Source organism: Centruroides sculpturatus, unplaced genomic scaffold (genome assembly GCF_000671375.1).
Source record: "Centruroides sculpturatus isolate CEXI.00-Female unplaced genomic scaffold, Cexi_2.0 scaffold282, whole genome shotgun sequence".
NCBI classification, from domain to species: Eukaryota; Metazoa; Arthropoda; class Arachnida; order Scorpiones; family Buthidae; genus Centruroides; species Centruroides sculpturatus.
This window is the reverse complement of record NW_019384528.1, coordinates 260,158-278,504: the sequence shown is the minus strand read 5'-3', so window position 1 is coordinate 278,504 and position 18,347 is coordinate 260,158. Positions and strand designations below refer to the sequence as shown.

The 18,347-nt window shown below is 30.5% G+C and overlaps 1 protein-coding gene across 2 annotated transcripts in view; it reads right to left on the bottom strand.

Annotated features, from left to right (window-relative positions):
• Nucleotides 1–361: 361 nt before the first annotated feature.
• Nucleotides 362–18,347, bottom strand: part of LOC111622930 — a 98,535-nt gene continuing 80,549 nt past the window's right edge. The window contains exons 7-8 of one of the 2 annotated variants that reach the window (XM_023365397.1): nucleotides 2,613–2,804; nucleotides 362–1,804 (exon numbers count right to left, since the gene is read on the bottom strand). In XM_023365397.1, the coding sequence (XP_023221165.1) occupies nucleotides 1,551–1,804; nucleotides 2,613–2,804 (446 nt within the window). In that variant the 3' untranslated portion in view covers nucleotides 362–1,550. The remainder of the gene's footprint in view (nucleotides 1,805–2,612; nucleotides 2,805–18,347) is intronic. The other variant, XM_023365398.1, reaches the window with a different exon arrangement.

Sequence of the window (18,347 nt, the reverse complement as noted above, 5' to 3'; positions counted from 1 at the left end):
TGAGCATTTTTCTGCATTATCTTCAGATCCATGCTTTACCTTTTGCAAAAAGTATGTAATTTTAGATTGCTTGCTTCTAGTTAAAAGGTCTTTATAAATTTCCTTATATGGTGCTAAGCACTTATGAAAAATAAAGCAAGTATGGAATAAGGGAAAAACATTCGGCAACATCAGAAGCAGAAGCGTCGCGATCTGGCAACATTGAAACAAGTTTCGAGAAGGACCACGTGTATCGACAGAAGGCAAGAAGAGAAAATTTACGTACTTAAGTACTAATAGTTCACGAAAATAATAATTTTTGTGAACTACATTTCCTGTTGTTCGAGGGTTTTACCCAATTCTCAAACCGTGCCAGAGTGAATCCGTGCTATAAAACTACCGTGTTATACGGGGGATGGTACCAATTCTCGAACCGTGTTAGAGCGAATCTGTGCTATAGAAGTGCCGTGTTATACGGGGGTTACCTGTATATTAAAGTTCTTTACTGGTTATTAAAGGTTTTTAAGGTGTATAGTTATCATTTATACATATTCAGTCTGGTATAGAAGTTGAACGTAGTTATTGTTCACCATTGCACATGAATAATGTAATGGAAAAAAAAAATTAACACCCACGGTACCACACTTGTCATGCACAATATATTTCTGACAATGGATTGCGTAGCTCCTAAAGAAAATGTCAGCAAACATGAGTTACTGCACATAAAATGTTTATCTCTGAGAGATCTATCATGCCGCAAAGCTTGTCACAGAAGTCCTGAATCACCCTTATATAGTTATATTTTTCAAGTTAAATTTTGTTTTCAAAATATTAGAATGAATTTTATGTTATGATAGTATGAAAATTTGTAAATGGTTGTCTGATATCTTTTTGAAATAAATATTCAATTTGAAATTATATCAAAAATTACTATTTCAAATATTTTTTATGCTCTTGCTTCTAAAATCTTGTAGCTTACAATATATATCAAATTAAACTAGACATTTTCATTGCTTCATAATTTAATTAAATTTGCCACTTAATGAAGTATTGTTTTTGTAGAAGTTTAAACATTTTACAGGTGCGCTTCCAGCAATACATGTTCATATGATGATATCAAAATGAGAGAAACATATATTATCAACAGTTTTAAATAGCAACCAAAAATTATTAGTAAATTTCTGAAAAAATGGCATATTACTTTTAAGCATTTTGTGCTGTTTTGTAAAATTAAGTAGGTTAACTGCAACAATATAACTAATATCCATGTAATTAATACTTATTTAATAAATTGAAGTAAAATAAATCTTATCAATTTTCACAAAAACTGTAAAAGGTCAGATCAGAATAAAAATACAACGTTAGCATTAAATTTTTCAAATTTAAACAGATAATTATACAAACTGAAATATTTGTTTAACTCCCTATAACTTTGACAAATCATGTATTTTTAAAATATTTTTCAAATTCTATACAGAAAATTTATAATATGCACTTTTCCAATGAAATCAGTAATAAAAATTTATTAAGTATTTTTTGTTTATTCTGTAATTTAATTTACAGGTATATACTCACAGACAGAAGACACATTTTTCACAATCAACAGCCTTGCAACCTTCACAACGCTTACAACGGACTTTTCTGATTCGTACACTGTTTTCTTTGGAGTTGGGACTTTTTAACCCATTCTTTACATAAGTACTTGGTGATTTATTAAGATTATCTTGTTTTTCTGACTTTCGAATGATTATAACGTCTTTTGTATCTTTTTCCGATGCCCTTCTTATTAGCTCATCCACTGGAAGATCATCTATATCAAGAGAATCTTAAAGAAAAAGACATTTCTATTTAGTAAAAAATAGAATAATAATAATGTCCAAGTTTTAAAACTGAATAAAAATAAAATTTTATACTAACTAAATTATTTTTAAAGAGAAAAAATTTAAATGAAAATAAACATTCTGAATACTTATTTTCAACTATGAAAAATTTTCAGTAAAGTAGAATAAATAAATAAATAAATGTGCAAAAATTAAAGATATTGGCAGAAGATTGCCAAACGTTTTAAATTGGCTATTGTTATATTTAATGCCTATTTTTGATTAATTAAAGTAGTTTTTAATAAAAAAAATTATGTTTTAATTTGAAGAACTTAAATTCTACTTCAAATTCAAACAATTTTTATTAAAAATTGCTAACATTCTAATTCAAATTTATAAGCAGAACTTAAGATTGAAATTTTGGATTAACTTGATGATGTTCTTATCAAAATTAGTAGAAACCAAACAGTATTTCAAAATTTACAATTCCATATTCAGAAACAAATTTATCCATTAATTAAAATAAGAACAGAACAAAATTTACAAAGTTTTTTTTAAAATTAATTATTATATTCTATATATAGATGCTTAATAAAAAAGCATCTATATATTTCTTATAATATTTAATTTAAAAAAACTTTTAATGTATTTTTAGAAACGGAGTTATGAACTTCAAAAATGTTTAAGCAAAATAAATGTTTTACCTTTTATATATTATGAACAATTGTGTTTTTGACTGTTGTAAGATTAAGGTATTTATCGTAAAGAATTTTTAAAAACGGAATTTAAAATTTATGATCTGTTTATACATACTGGCATCATTTTCAAGAATTTTCTGTTTTTCTTCTTTTGGCAATGCACTCAAATTAAAATCATCTTCCTTTGAAGATTTTTCAAATGAAGCAAGAGGATAACCAAATACAACAGATGCTCTCCTACATACATGTTTAATACGTGGCCCATTTTTACTTTGAATCTCTACATCAGAAGTGTAGTTATCATTAGCTGCAGATGTAATAAATAAGAAAACAATTTAAATCAGAAATACAATAATGCTCTCTGATTATTTAATAAATTCATTAAGCATCATTATTACATAAACATGAATTCAACTACATTCACTTACAAATATATAAAGACTGATTTTAATAGGTCACTAAATTACTTTTCTGTAATTTTTAAGGAATCCTCTGTAATCTTTTTTTAATTTTTCTGTATTTAATTCAATCTAAAACTTTATACCATGTTTCAGTTCAACAATTAAATTATGATTAAAATGTAAACATTATGATCAAAATTTTAAACTACATAACTTAAAATTCTATTTGATTGAATATGAATTGAGTAATCAATGTTAGAAAAATTAACAAAACTATCTGACCTAGTCTTATTAAAAATGTGTAAAATAAGAAATATAAATTAAATTTGATAAATAAAACATTATTAATTAAAAAAACTGAAACAAATATTAATGTATTTTTAAAGTTGTATATAGAATCTCATTTTCAGAAGTGAGTATTTTAAAATACAAAGAATAATATTCAAAAGTCTTCAATGTTTTATGTACCTTTCTTCATTAGTATAAACTCCAAACAAATTGGAAATTATTAAATGATAATTTAAGCTGAATAAAGATGTAGAATTAATAACAAGCGAAATCAATGTAACAGAAAGAAAAATTATATATAAGAAAATCAAAATATAAACCTCCAGATGACCAAAAAATCAAAATATAGATTTAAAATAGAATTTTAAAACATCAACTGGAACTATATAATGTTCTAATAAATAACACTAAATGCAACGTCCAGCAAATTGTTACTTGTTGTTTGCTGGAAATTGCATTTAGGTGTTATTAAAATAGAATTTCTCTTAATGAATAAATGACAAATTTTACTCATTTTTACAGAATATGACAGAGTTTAATTTTAAAGATGTATCCTTAGAATTTTATGTAAATAATATATACAGTTTTAAACTGTACACACAAAATTTTATATCATCTTATCTGTATCAAAAACATAATAGAAATCTCAACAAAAAATATGATACTAAACATGACCTTTATTTGCTCCTAACATAAAAGTTACTGTAAATGCTGGCATATAAGTCAACATCAAGATTTTCAGCTTAAAATTCTGGTTTAGATTATACCTGCCTTATAAATTGATTTCCAAATATACAATAGACTACCAAAGGAAAGAACTAAAATCTGGAAATAATACATGATAATCAATGGCAAATGCAGAAATATCATCATATCATTCATCAAGACACTGAAAATTCTTTCAATATATATTATATAGCTCATAAACATTGCATATAACCAATATTCAGCAAGAAGAAACTACAAAGATATGTGGTGTTTATTATCCTATACCCAGTTTTGAGTAGTTGAATTTATTGAAGCGAAGTGTTAGTGAAGCTTCTTCTATGAGGCTTACAGAATTGTGTTTGTTCTCAAAATCCATTCGATCAATTTTGATTAAACTGCCATTTTCCATTAATTGCAATGCGGAATCCAAAAATGCAATAAAAAGGGGAGGTCTATGATTTTGTTTTTGAGATATAAGGTAGTTTCACAATCATGTACAATAAAGCAATATTGCACAAATCGCAAGACTTTGCCAATCGATGTTTCATGGTTGCTAGCACATCTTGGATGGACTTATAGAATTAAGTTTGCTCTCAAAATTTAATAGATTGATTTTGACAAAACTTTTCCATTTTCCATTAATTGAGATGAGGAATCCAGAAATGTAATGTAGATCCATTTAAATGTAAAAAATCTAGCAATAAAATGCTTAACTTTCCCTGCAACATTTAAAATTCTGGTGGCCCTATCTGTTATGATATTTCATTAATTAAAAAAACTGTTTACATTTTTAATTATTATAAAATGGCAAAAAGCTTAATTTTGAGAATAGGAATGGGTTTTATAAAAACTTGTAAATGCTAATAATGAGTAAAATCGCCATTAAGTCCAACCCTACTTGAGATATGACACATGGCCACCCTTTATCTCCCAACCCTGTTGACGTTAAACCACCAAAATTAATTTCATAAATCTTTCTAATACACAAATCTTCCTGAAAAATTTCAGAAATTTTCGAAAGTACAGGAGTTATTAAGTTTCAAAGAGAGTAAACAAAACTGTGCCCCCCACACACACAGACACATCCATACACAGAAAAAAACTCTGAATGTTTTTGCACATCTCAATGTTTCAAGATCCTGAATCCAAAAACTTAAAAATCTTGGGGGGAGTCTATTTTTGACTGTATGCCATACTTTCTCTGTTATTTATAACAGAGCCAAGAAAATAAAAACACTGTCCATGACTTCATTTTCAATATACAAAGGTATTACAGTGACAATGTTCATGCTTTCTGCATGATGAGCACACCTAACAGAATTTAGGCCTAGGGGTGAAAAATAAAAACAATGTTTGTATGCCTAACAGACAATGTGTGAAAAACAAACCAAACACAAGAACAAAGCAATTGCCATTGACTGCTTTGTTCTTGGATTGACTTTCCATACCTGACCAGTGATTGTCTCCCAAGCAGGTACAAGAATAGCCTCTTTTATAAAAGTAAGTGAAGTGCAAAGTTCACCTGTCTGTGTCTGTCAGGTATTGTACAAGAATTGCTTCTTTCCTTCTGGCTCTGCCTCAATTCTATCATGATATGACAAAGTCACACAATGTCCTGGTACAGCTCATACAAAAGGGATATAAGCAATGGGATCTATGAAGGACACCAAGGGTAAACTAAAATGTTCAGTAAATTACTCAGTAAGAACTCTATGTGCCTACCAATAAATACATTCAAGGAAAAATCAACATCTCCAATAAAATATTTCTATTATTACTACACAGGAAAGTATCATGATAGGACCACTGTATATGATATGTGATAGTACAACACTGTAACAAGCAGGGTTTATACTAAAAAAAAAAACTTTTTAGAAATTGAAAACTAACCTTTCTTTTCAAACTAGAAAATATTTTTAAGTAAACTTTTTTGTTACTTAATCTAGCTATAATAATTGAAAATATCTACTAGTACTTTCTCAAAACCTTAAAAACGACCATATTTAGGGAAAGGGAGTGTTTTTATACAGAAATTAACTTTTCTAATCAATTGTTTAATAAGAGACAGGTGATAGATCTTTCTTAGAAACATTTTAACGTATAAAGGTTATTAAAAGAAAATTTTATTTACAAACTGAATAATATGCTATAGTTTTCATTTAATGTTTTATAAATTGAACATAATGCTAACTTTTTAATCAAACATAAGTATAAACATTTTAGTCATTCTTTGGTATTTTGCAAAAAAAAGATGTTACTAATGATTTAGTTATCACTCTAGCTTCTCAACTTCCTTTTTCAAAAGATCACCTTTACTCTGTACTGCTTTAGATGTTTCCAGCATTGCCCAAGCTATTCTCACTTCTGATAAATGACTTTCCTTCAAGGCTTTATTCTGCTTTATTCAAAAGTGTTTAGCTTTTTTCTTCTAGTACCTCCTCCAACTTCTGTATGCCTTCTTTCTGCTTATACAAATCAAGCAACTGTTCTTTCTCTTTGTGGACATTCTCTTATTTCTCTCTTCTTCTTTCCTCTTTCTATTTTCTTTTACATTCCATCTCTAAACAGGCATTGCAGCTGGAATGAATACTGTGTACAAGAGGCAAAAACTCTTTTCTAATGGGAATTGTTTCAGGTTTCCTCTAAACATTTTAATATAATTGCTTGTGTGTTGTCCCACATTGAGCACCCACATTAACAGCCTTGTTTTTATCTCCTGTTAGAATCCTTATTGACTTAAAATCCTCTTTCTACATTAATAATCCTATTCAACAGAGCCTTTACTATTTTTTCAATGTTCAAATATTTCCCACTGTTGTCAACAATCTTAATGGTGAATCTCTCTCCAGTAATGTTCTATTCTCACAAACTTACCATTTTTTTCTGTGCTAGAAAGACTACTCTCTTCACTTTGTAACTATCATTCATCTTGTAGTTCAACAACAGCAACAGGTGTTTCAAATAAAATTTTTTGAGCAATATTTGTAATGTCATGGCAACTAGATTCAGATATTCTTCTGAAGGATTCAAGTATCTGAAATTTTTTTTGTACAGTACTTTCTCATTTCATCAGTGTTTGCAACTAGAAATGTAATGTTGCTGAATTTCTTTCAAAAATTCCAGCCAATTTTTTTCTGATGATCCTTGAGCAAAGAAACAACTTCATTGTTTATGATCTCATCACTAGCAGGCAAGAGATTAGTCAAAGCAAAAACGACAACAGAGTAAGTTCATTCAGCAAGTTCTTGTTCTTTAATACTTCTGGCTTGCAAACTCATCGTATAAGAAAAAGAAAGTTTTTTGAATTCATCATAAAAGATATGGACCAGTGGTTCTTCATGCTAGAGAAAGCCAGTGAATCAAGAGAATGAACTTTCTCACCACACCAGGTTGTATATACTCAAAATAAACAACAACCTACAAATAACCATTAACCGGTGTGAAATTCTTCAAAAAATCAGTGAACATTTTTGATGTCCCTCCTGGGCTCTTCTTCAGGCTTATTTTTATATCTTCTGTTGTAACTTATATCTTCCATTCAAATTAAAGAATCCAGTTACAATGAAAGATATAAAAATAAGCCTGAAGAGCCCAGGAGGGGCATTGAAAACGTTCGCCGATTTTTTGAAGAATTTCACACCAGTTAATGGTTATTTGTAGGTTGTTGTGTATTTTGAGAATCAAGAGAATACTTTGGCAATAGGAAATGCTAAACTGAACTTCTGCCTTAAAACTTGAAGAGTTCAAAGGAGTTGAAATTGTTAGCATAGTTTGCACTTAACATGATCTTCAGTTGCTATAGAGGTACAAACTTCAAAAAGTATTTATTACAAGCATCCCACTGCTCCAGCTATCTAGTTGCTGCAGATTCCAGATCAGCCAACTATAAAGTACATACTTTATAATCTGTGGTGTGGATTCTTTTCCTCCTGTATTTTTTCAGTCTTCCCATCTTAAAGGCAAACCATAGAACAAATGTTATGCAGCCAGCACAATATTTGACACATGTTCCCCAAATTCATCTAGCCTTTTCACGAATGCATTATGAATAACATGAATGTTGCAGAATCCAATGTATCTTGGCACCTTCAATATACATCAATTTGGCAGTGATTCATGCACTTATACCAGTCATTAAAATGGAAGAGAAAAAGAGAGGGGGGAAAAACAATAAAAAAGCAAATGCTATAACTTTTATAGCTTGCATGAGAAAAAATTAATTTTTTTAACAGATAAAATAGCAAAGTAATAAAATTTTGAATTTAGTAAACTGAAGTAATCATAGTAACTTCAGAGTTGAAAAAGTTACCTAATATAAATCATGTAATAAGTATTTACTTATGTTCTTTCATTTATATCAGTGATGTATGGTTTGTACATCAACTGTGGGAGCATAATATGTAGTGTTAATATAATACAAATTCAGTATAAATAAATTTTTATGCTAAGTAAGTTAGGTAAATTCACCAAACATATTTTTAGTTGTATATTTGTGATAACTTAGTGTAGTTATGATACAGCAATTGTTAGAAGCATTGTATTTATTTCCACTTATCAACTTATGATGAAGGTTCACATTTTATACCCACCATATACGTTGACCCCTAGTTTACGAGAAATTTTTTCATGCTTAAAAAACACTTATAAGATGGAAAGTAAGATAATTTGTTCTTCAAAAGCAACTAGAATTATAAATTTAAATCTTAAAATAATAATTAAACCAAGTCCATAGATCCAGAATCTTTAAAACTTAATGCATTATCATTGATTTATACTTCACATATGCTACTTTTACCAGGCTCTATGACAAATAAATCCTATGTCATCTAAATATATAAAATTGCTTGTCCTGACTGACTGATTCATCATCATCCAAAGCAAACTGCTGAACCTAAAAAGGTGAAATTTGGTACATAGTTAGGGTATGTCATGAAAATGCACTCTAAGAAAGGATTTTTCGGAATTCCCCCTGCAAAGGAGAGAGACAGGATTAATGCTTACCCTGAAGAACAGCTTCTACTGTACTATTTTAGATGTGATTTTTTGTTTTCAACTATGTTTAGTCTTCATTGAGTAATTAGGTGTATTAAATTGATAACATTTCAGACATTGTTATAAGTATTTTTATGTATTTCGATTTTTTAACCAAATGTTTGAACCATTTTAAATTCAAATTTGTTATTGTTATTGTATATTGGTTTGATTATAGAACAATTGTAAATGTTCCAGAAAATTGATCAAATTGAAAACAGTTTGTTTGATTCTCAGCAATTCTCAGCAGTAGGTGTTATATAACAATTACTATGGTTGTTGAAATACTGAATATAAATGGTGTTTGATTGCAAAATCCACACGGGCAAAGTCGCGGGTAACAGCTAATTTTGCATAAATGCATAGATACTACTACACAATTAACTGTGATATATGAATAAGAGATATTGTATATTTCAATGGTTAATGTATATCAATTTTTTTTATTTTGTATGTTATAAAGTAAAAACATTATACAGTAAAAGCCTGATGTAACAGCCCACCAAGAGACTACAGAAATTAGTCTGTTATAAACAAAAGTTTGTTTTATTGCAATTACTCATTATTACAGACTCATCCAATATATGAAAAAGTTCATTACTATACAGTAAAATTATATTAAAATGGATCTCAATAATGGATCTTGAGAAAATATCTACAGTGCTCAGACATTTTCTCCAAGTCCAGTTGCTAAATCAATGTATTTTTACCTGTTTCAGATCTGTTACTGCAAACATAAGGGGACTCTACCATTTATAGTAAAACTGACTTATGTGAGATCCGAATAGCCCGAGTCTAAAATAATAAATTAAAATTAAAATAAAATCTTTACAGAAAAATATTCTTTCATTTTGATGGGAAAATAACGTTTTTCTAGCGTGGGAAAGCAGATAACAGAGTCACTTCCTTTGACGGAAGTATGAGCATCCTCTGTTTTTCCCTCATCTGTTAAAAATCTCGCCACGATGGGAACTGACGACCCCTCATTTCTTTCCCCTTCCCATCCATTCACATGGAAGAATCCTAATACGATGATTGATTGTAAATCTGAAGATATAGTCGAAGTTTAGGAGAGTTCGAGGAGTTTGTCGGTAGATCTGAAAGTGACAGCACTCCACTCATTTGCTCTCTAAGGCCAATGCCCTTAGGAGTTCATCCGTAGATCGGCGAGTGGAAAGGACTCCACACATATGCCACAGAAGACCAACGCCATAGTCGTCTCCTATTGAATTAATATTGAGTTAAACTTAGAAGATATACTTAATATTTGTGCCTATCCAGACCTCTCTTGAACCGAAGTCCGAGAACGTTATCAATGAAGTACCTTCGCCAATTAAGAAGAAGATAGGATCANCCACAGAAGACCAACGCCATAGTCGTCTCCTATTGAATTAATATTGAGTTAAACTTAGAAGATATACTTAATATTTGTGCCTATCCAGACCTCTCTTGAACCGAAGTCCGAGAACGTTATCAATGAAGTACCTTCGCCAATTAAGAAGAAGATAGGATCATCTAAACAGGTTGTATGGTTATGAATGAATTGTGAGTTCTCTCTCTCCCCTATACAGGTTAAGAATACATTTCTCTCTCAACGCGTTTGATTAATCTATTCGTTGACTTGATCAATTGTTTGAATATTTGATTTTTCTCATACTGTACAATATTGTTATTCTTAGATTATTAAATTTTCTACATTATTGGTTAAAAATATGTCTCTTGAATGTTATCTAAATCAGATCCCACCTCGCGTGTTTGTCTGCGAATGATAACTTGACAAATTGGTGTCAGGCCCTGACGAGGAAGAAGGTGAATTCGCCATCACCAATTTCCGCTATAAGAAGATTTAAATATTTAACTAAGTCCCTCCACACTCGTTTCTCTAAGTTTGGGAAAGGCCATTCTTGTGGACGACCGAGAACTAGTCTCACCGACTAGCCGCCGAGTAAGAGGTACTACTCCGCTAAGATAATTAGTACCCCCGGCTGATCTCACACTTATCTACTACAGTATATCAATACTGTGGACAAAAGTCAATTACACAGGAAATAAAATTTTAGTTGTAAAGTATATAAGAAAGATTTTTATTAAATTTATAAAAACAATATTTTTATTTTGTTTTTTTACACTATTTTTAAGAATTGTTTTAACCCTAGATAACTAATCATTTGTCCACACAATGACACACCTTTGCTTGAAAGTGAAATTCACAAACTTTCCCACGCTTCCTGCCCATCATTCTTTTTCTACCTTAATAATTTGAATAAACAGTGTAGTGTGTGATGCAATTGTGTTCACATGTCAATTAGAAATTGACTTATGGCCATCCCTTAGTCCGCTCGACGAAAGTTTAATTTCTACATAACTTTGTTGCAAAGGCATGTACATTATGTACATTGTTATGGCAGCAGATGTAAACAGTAAGTACACGATAAATGCCATTCTGTATTTGGGAAAAGGTACTGATCCTCAGAATCAACCATTGGCTATGTTTTTCATAAAGGAAATAAAATCTATTTTACATGGAACCAACTGTAACATTACTATGGATAACTGGTTCACATTTGTATCTTTGGTGGATGAACTATTGAAGTCACCTTATAATTTGACCTTAGTTGGCATTCTTAGAAGTAACAAAAGAGAAATTCCTGAAAAATTAAAAATTTCCAAATCATGCGCTGTTGGTACTTCAATATTTTGATACGACAGCAATAAGACACTATTTGACTTGGCTTTGTACGAACTAAAGTTTTTTATATTTTATCGACTATTCATAATCAACCTAACATCGATGAAAATACAAGAAAACCACAAATAATACACTTTTATAATAGTACAAAGGGTGTGGTAGACACAGTAGATCAAATGTGTTTAAATATGAGTAATAACAGAAAAACCAAAAGGTGGCCACTATGAGTGTTTTATAATATGCTAAACCTATTGGCAATCAACAACTATGCTATCTATGTCTCTAATAACATTAGAAACAAAAAAAAAACCCCAATGTCTCGGCAGAATTTCTTTATGAAGATGGGAGACCAACTCATGGAGTCCCAGCTACAACAGCGGTTACAGACAGTGCATCTTTGAAGCGTGATATCAGAACCATGATACAGGATATTCTAGGTGATGTGCCCAGTGTAGAAGTTCCTACTCATTCTGTGTCAAATCCACGTAAAATATGCTATTTATGTCCATTGAAAGCTTGTCGAATGACAAAACACCATTGCATGAAATGCAAGAATGCAATTTGCAACTCCCACAATGTTAACATATTTAGCAACTGTGTGTAAACTTATTTCCTAAATATTTTGTTCTTATTTAGTTCCTACTTAACCATACTATTGTGCCATGTAACATTCCTATTTTTATTAAACAATTTTGTTGTTATTAATGTTTTTTAACGTTGAGTCTGCTCGACAAATGTGTAGTTATAATGTAACTGAGAATTAAGTTTAGTTATCTAGGGTTAAGAAAACCCTGTTGTAGTTTTTCTCTTGCTCTCTAAATATCTGAAATTGTCTGCTTACTCAGAGACATTTCTTTACTAACTTTAGCTCGAGATTTCCTATCTTCAATCTGTTAAATTACATCTATTTTTTGTGTTAAATCTTTTAATTTACTTTTATAATCTATGACTTTGCTTTACACAACAAATACAGGACTTGTCGCTCATAAAAAAAAAAAAAACAAAACATAAGGTGAACGATAGTTGTTCATCACAAAATGAAACAAAACCTAAATGTAATGTGAAAATTAATGACAAAAAATAATTAAATTAATTTTATATTATTTTTGTATTTACTTTTTGAAAATAAAGCAAATAAAATGACAACTGTGCCAAAATAAAAGAGCAACTAAAACATCCATAATAAAAGAACAACAGTGGTCTGTGGGAGCTGAAAAATAGTCCATAGTAGTGGGAGTATGTTATAAAGAAGTCTGTTATATCAAATGAGTTTTCTTATAATTTTCCCATACTTTTGGCTGGACCAACATCAGCTGTCTGTAATAGCATAAGGTCCATTATATCACACTTTTACTGTAATACAAAATTAAACAGTAAATTTTATATGCTTATATTTTTCTTTAGTTGACTTGTTAATGGCAGCTCTTTTGTTATCTTTAAATAACAGAAATCATCTTCATTTAAGACTACAAATTGTTCAACAGGAGGCTGGTACACAGGCTGTAACCTGAAGAATTGTTCTGTTGACCATTTGATTTTGCTGGATTAAACATTTAGTTGTTCATTACAAGTGATCTTGGTTATTCATCACTCTGTAACTCTCAACTTTTTTGTCTTCTTGTTTTAGCCATAGATGATATTAATGATTGTCAGATAAGATATATCTATTTTCTTCTGCACTTCTTGGAGGCTATTTAGTTGTTGATACAGTACCAAGAATTCAATGGTTATACTGAAAACTTGCTTATACATTACAATTTTCAACCATTGTGGATTAAGATTGCCTTGATATGCAAGATGGATATGTTATTCATAAAACTTTGCTCTTTCTTCAAAACAGTTGTATAAACTAACCCATCTTCCATCTCGAGGATGTCATTCTTGCTTTGTACATTCCTGCACCTTACTCCCACTTAAATTGCTTCATTTCTCTTTTTAAACATTTTCAATTTATAATTTTTGTTATATTTTTATTATATATATTTATTTATTATTGTATTTATATAATTTATTGTATTGTATTTTATTATTTATTTGTTTTTAAGTTTTTGCCAATCATTCTATTCAAATATCCATAACTGATGAGGCCTTAAATAAAGTAGGCAAAAGTACTTTTAATTAATATAAAAAGCTTATAACTTTGTGTTATACATTAAGTATAGATTTGTTCTTAGTGTCAGAATTATAATATTTATTTTGCTGAATTATGTTCAATGACATAAATTTATTTTATTAATTTCTGTTTGTATCCTTGTTTACTTTGGATCTTGTTTTGTACCTTGTTTAAGGCAAAAATAATTAACATAAATTTATTTTATTTTTTATTTTATTTACATCTGCTAAGTAATGTTATATACCATGGGATTACTACCTTCCAAAATAACAATTAAGTTATCCTGTAAAAGCATAAGTAACAAGCAAAATGGCAGAAAAATAATAAAATATATATAAATTATTAAAACTTAACAAGAGAATTTACAAAATGTATAAAATTTATGAACTATGAAGAACTGTATATAAAAATTATAAGATAAAAACAAGATGTATATGTAATAAAATAATATTTTTCTTTAAATTATTCTAAAACAAAACTAAATCAACAGAAAATACATTTCCTTTTTATCCAGCAAAGAAATTTGAAGGTTTAATATAAAAACCGCAAGTGAAATGTGTTTTCTGTTATTTTTGGTTATCCACATCCAGTTTCTACATATCGCTACTTTGGAAGAAAACAGGCACAACTCAAAATTACTGGTTTTGAGAAAATCCCATGCAAAGATTTAACCAAAGTTTAACTGAATATCACTTATCTCCCACATAACTGCTCCCAAGTGGCCGAATACGCAAGTTACTTTTGTGACACTCTTCCACATAAAAATTTACTACATTTTCATTTTCATTATGACATAACCAAAAAGTTGCACTTTTTTGAGTTATGCTGGTTTTCTTCCAAAGTAACGATATATTATTCTAAAAAACAATGTATTTAATATTTTNAATTGGGACCAGAGACTAAAGAAAACAATAATTTAGAAAAAAATGTTTCCAAAAGTCTTTAACAGAGAGCTCGTTGTTTTGTCTCATAGCTTCATGCAGATGTGCAAACGATCATCTTGTGTAATGAGCTTTGAATGTTTTGATGACTCTCTGATCAATCAGTTGAAACAAGCTGGTTGTATTTGTCGATTATTAGCATCACTTTAAATGGAATTTGTTTAGATTGGCAATAATGTTCGACTTAAGGTATGAAGTGATGATGAAAACAGTCTCCAAAAAAGGGAAGCTCCCACCCAAGCTTTACGATTTGACTTCCAAATCACAGGCAAGCCAGCCTTAGATTTTTTTTCAATGCTCCTGAATTTTTTGAGTGATAAACTAAGAGAGATTTTAACTTACAATCACCAGCTGCATTTGCGCCAACCATCACTGTCAATCGATCTTTGGCGGCCTTAAAATCTGGAAAGGTTTCTCTTCACACACGATAAACGTTCTTTTAGGCATCTTCCAGAACAGGCCAGTCTCATCTATGCTAAATATGGTTTGGCTGGTATAGCCACCTTCATTTATCATAGCTTTGAATTTCTCTGAATAGTAAGATGCAGCCTCTTTATCAGCACTTGCTGCCTCTCCACTTTCTGCAATGCTATGCCAATTACAGCGACTTTTGAATCGACTGAACCAACCATTACCAGCTTTAAACTCTTCATCTTTAGCCACCTCTCCAGCTTCCTCTTTCAATCTCTCAAAAACCAGCTTGGCTTGAGAGCACACCGTGTTCTGATCAACAAGACAATTTTTCACATTTACTTGATTATCCACCATAATTTTAACATTGTTTCCATCTCAATGATAATACTGTGACATTTACAAATGATGCTTGAATTTAAAGATTGAGCATTTTTCACAGCTTCGAGAATTTTTTCTTTACCTTTTATAATTGTTCCAACCGTCGATTCCGGTAGATCAAACTTCTTTGCCTATTCATAAATTTTCATTTTTGTATCAAAGTTAATAATGTTAACTTTACATTCCAAAGATAAAGTTTTTTTTTCTTGTTTGATGCAGAAGGCATCAAACAAGAAAAAAATCAGTTCTACTTCATTTGGATGACATAGTAGAGTCTCTAAAGTCTCTGTAGATATAACAAATACAGAAATAAATAACACAAAATATTTTGTGGCTATGCATTGATTCCGCATGACATGTCCGAACATGTAAGCTAAACAATAGTTTGAGGGGGGAGTAATCATAAGTTGTATGGCACTCAGACAAAAGAGGATCAACGAGATTTGAAAATCGCGTAACTCTAGGTTCGCATAAGTCGGGGTAACATAAGTCGAGATATTACTGTTTTAATATACAGTAAGACCCCGCTTGACGCGAAGGATGCATTCCTAGACAATAAAGCGCTAAGCAAAACAGCATTAAATGAAACCATTTTAACATAAATAGGGATAGGGGAACACGCAACTACCGTGTTTCCCCAAAAATAAGACATCCGCAGAAAATAAGACCTAGCACAGATTTTGCTGAATTGCGAAATATAAGACCTCCCCCTGAAAGTAAGACCTAGTGAAGTTTTTCTTCAGTCGTAACGATCATCGACAGATGGTTGAAAGTGGCCGTTGGCTTTTTGAAAGTACAGCCACTGATTGGTNCAGCGCTGTCCAACTTATCATAGCCCGCGGGCCATATTTTTTTCACCGAACATTTCGGGGGCCGAGAAGGTTTGTGATGGCTAATTGGTCGGCCGGGAATCACGCCACATGACATTTGCATAGTGCTACGGTTCAGTAAGCACTAATTGGTCATCGAGTCCGATGTTGACGCTATAAAAAGGCTACAGGTCGATACGCCGAATATACGCCACTCTCGTCTAAGTTCGACTTGGAAATTTTTTTGTTCAATAATAAATGTGAATTCTTCTTCCTGGAAAAAATAAGACATTCCCTGAAAATAAGACCTAGCGCATTTTTTAGAGCAAAAATTAATATAAGACACTGTCTTATTTTCGGGGAAACACGTTAAAAATTTTTTAAAAATTTACTTTAATTTTAAGTTATTTTTATATTAATTTGTATAATAATATATGTTAAATAACACAGACAAATGCACACTGAAATGTATAATAATATATTAATTAGTTCATTTTTTGTGATGAAGATACTGACTTTTCAGAAAATATTTTTTTTTGCAATAAAGTCATGAAGTTTCATTTGTCGCTTTTTCTCTCCTTAAGCAAATGTCAGTAGCAGAAGATTGCATCCAAAACGCCTCGTTTTGCTTTTGCACCCCTTTCAAAATCTAGATCATTCACTACAATTTGATCAATGATTTCAGTTATCGTTACCAAACTTTTACTAAAGAAATCTGTAGTAAGTTCTTTGGGTTCTCCGTTTTCAGAATCTCTATTTTCCAGTTCTACATGAATTCCTTGTTCTGCCACTTCTTGAAGTCATCATTGGTAAGGCTCTTACCAGAAACCTGAAGTAACTCCCCAATATCCTGCTCATCTACATCTCCTGTATCGATTAAATTGACAATTTTGTCAATGTAACGATACAGCGAAAGGCTCTTCTTGATGAGAATTCTTGGATACCTTCAGCCATAACTTTTTCCACACTCTGTTCATGCATTTATCAGTTAATTCTTGCCAAACCAAGTTGCTATTTCCTATGGCATCCATGATGTTATATTTTTTCCAAAATTGCATAAAACACATGGATTTAAGAGAAGTACAGTGCTATGACGAATTGCCACCTTTTGCTGACTGGTTCGTGTTTGGGAATAATCATATTATATACGAATCAATGAAATGCCGCGTTATTTTGAATCAGCATAAATTTTGAGCATTTTTTAGGTGTCAAGAGAACAGCATTATATTGAATCAGCATTAAGCGGAGTCTTACTGTATTAATAAGCTGAAATAAAATATGTAAAATGATGCAATTGAATATAAATAAATTAATAATTATTTTCAATTAAATCATTCCATTTAAGACTATTATTTTTTAATGTCAACTTTCATGTACTACAAATACGGTATTGTATGTACATATTCTGTACATGCACAGCTTCTGTACAGTGGTTTAAATATTAAATATTTTTTATATATATCATTATTCTTAGAATCCTACTTCATTAAATAAAAATAAATTTCAAGACTTTTTTTATCAATTTTTTCTATCATTAAGGCAATGTGTTAAAATTTTTAATGTTTTGCAGATAATTTTCATGGTTTTTTTTTAGACAGAAATACTACTAGTCCTTACATAATATTGCCAATAAGTTCTTTGAAACTGCAATGTTAAGCAAAAAGACATATAACAAAACTAATTAAATCATGTTTGCAATTCCTGGCATTTATTTTCTATCTTTTAAAATCAATTTTACTGTTTATAAAAAAAACTTAATAACAATAATTGTAAATGATTGCAAATGCACTTGTATCTTTCCTCAATGATATTATAATGTAATGATGTTAAGCAAGGAATTGCTGTATTTCTTTGGAAAAAGGATCTAACACATCCTACATCTAAATATATAAAATTGCTTGTCCTGACTGACTCACTCATTCATTCACTGATTCATCATCGCCCAGAGCAAACCGCTTAACCTAAAGAGGTGAAATTTGGTACACAGTTAGGGTACGTCATGGAAACGCACACTAAGAAAGGATTTTTCGAAATTCCAACGCGGGGGGGTGAGGGGGAGCATTAAGTCTTAACCGGAA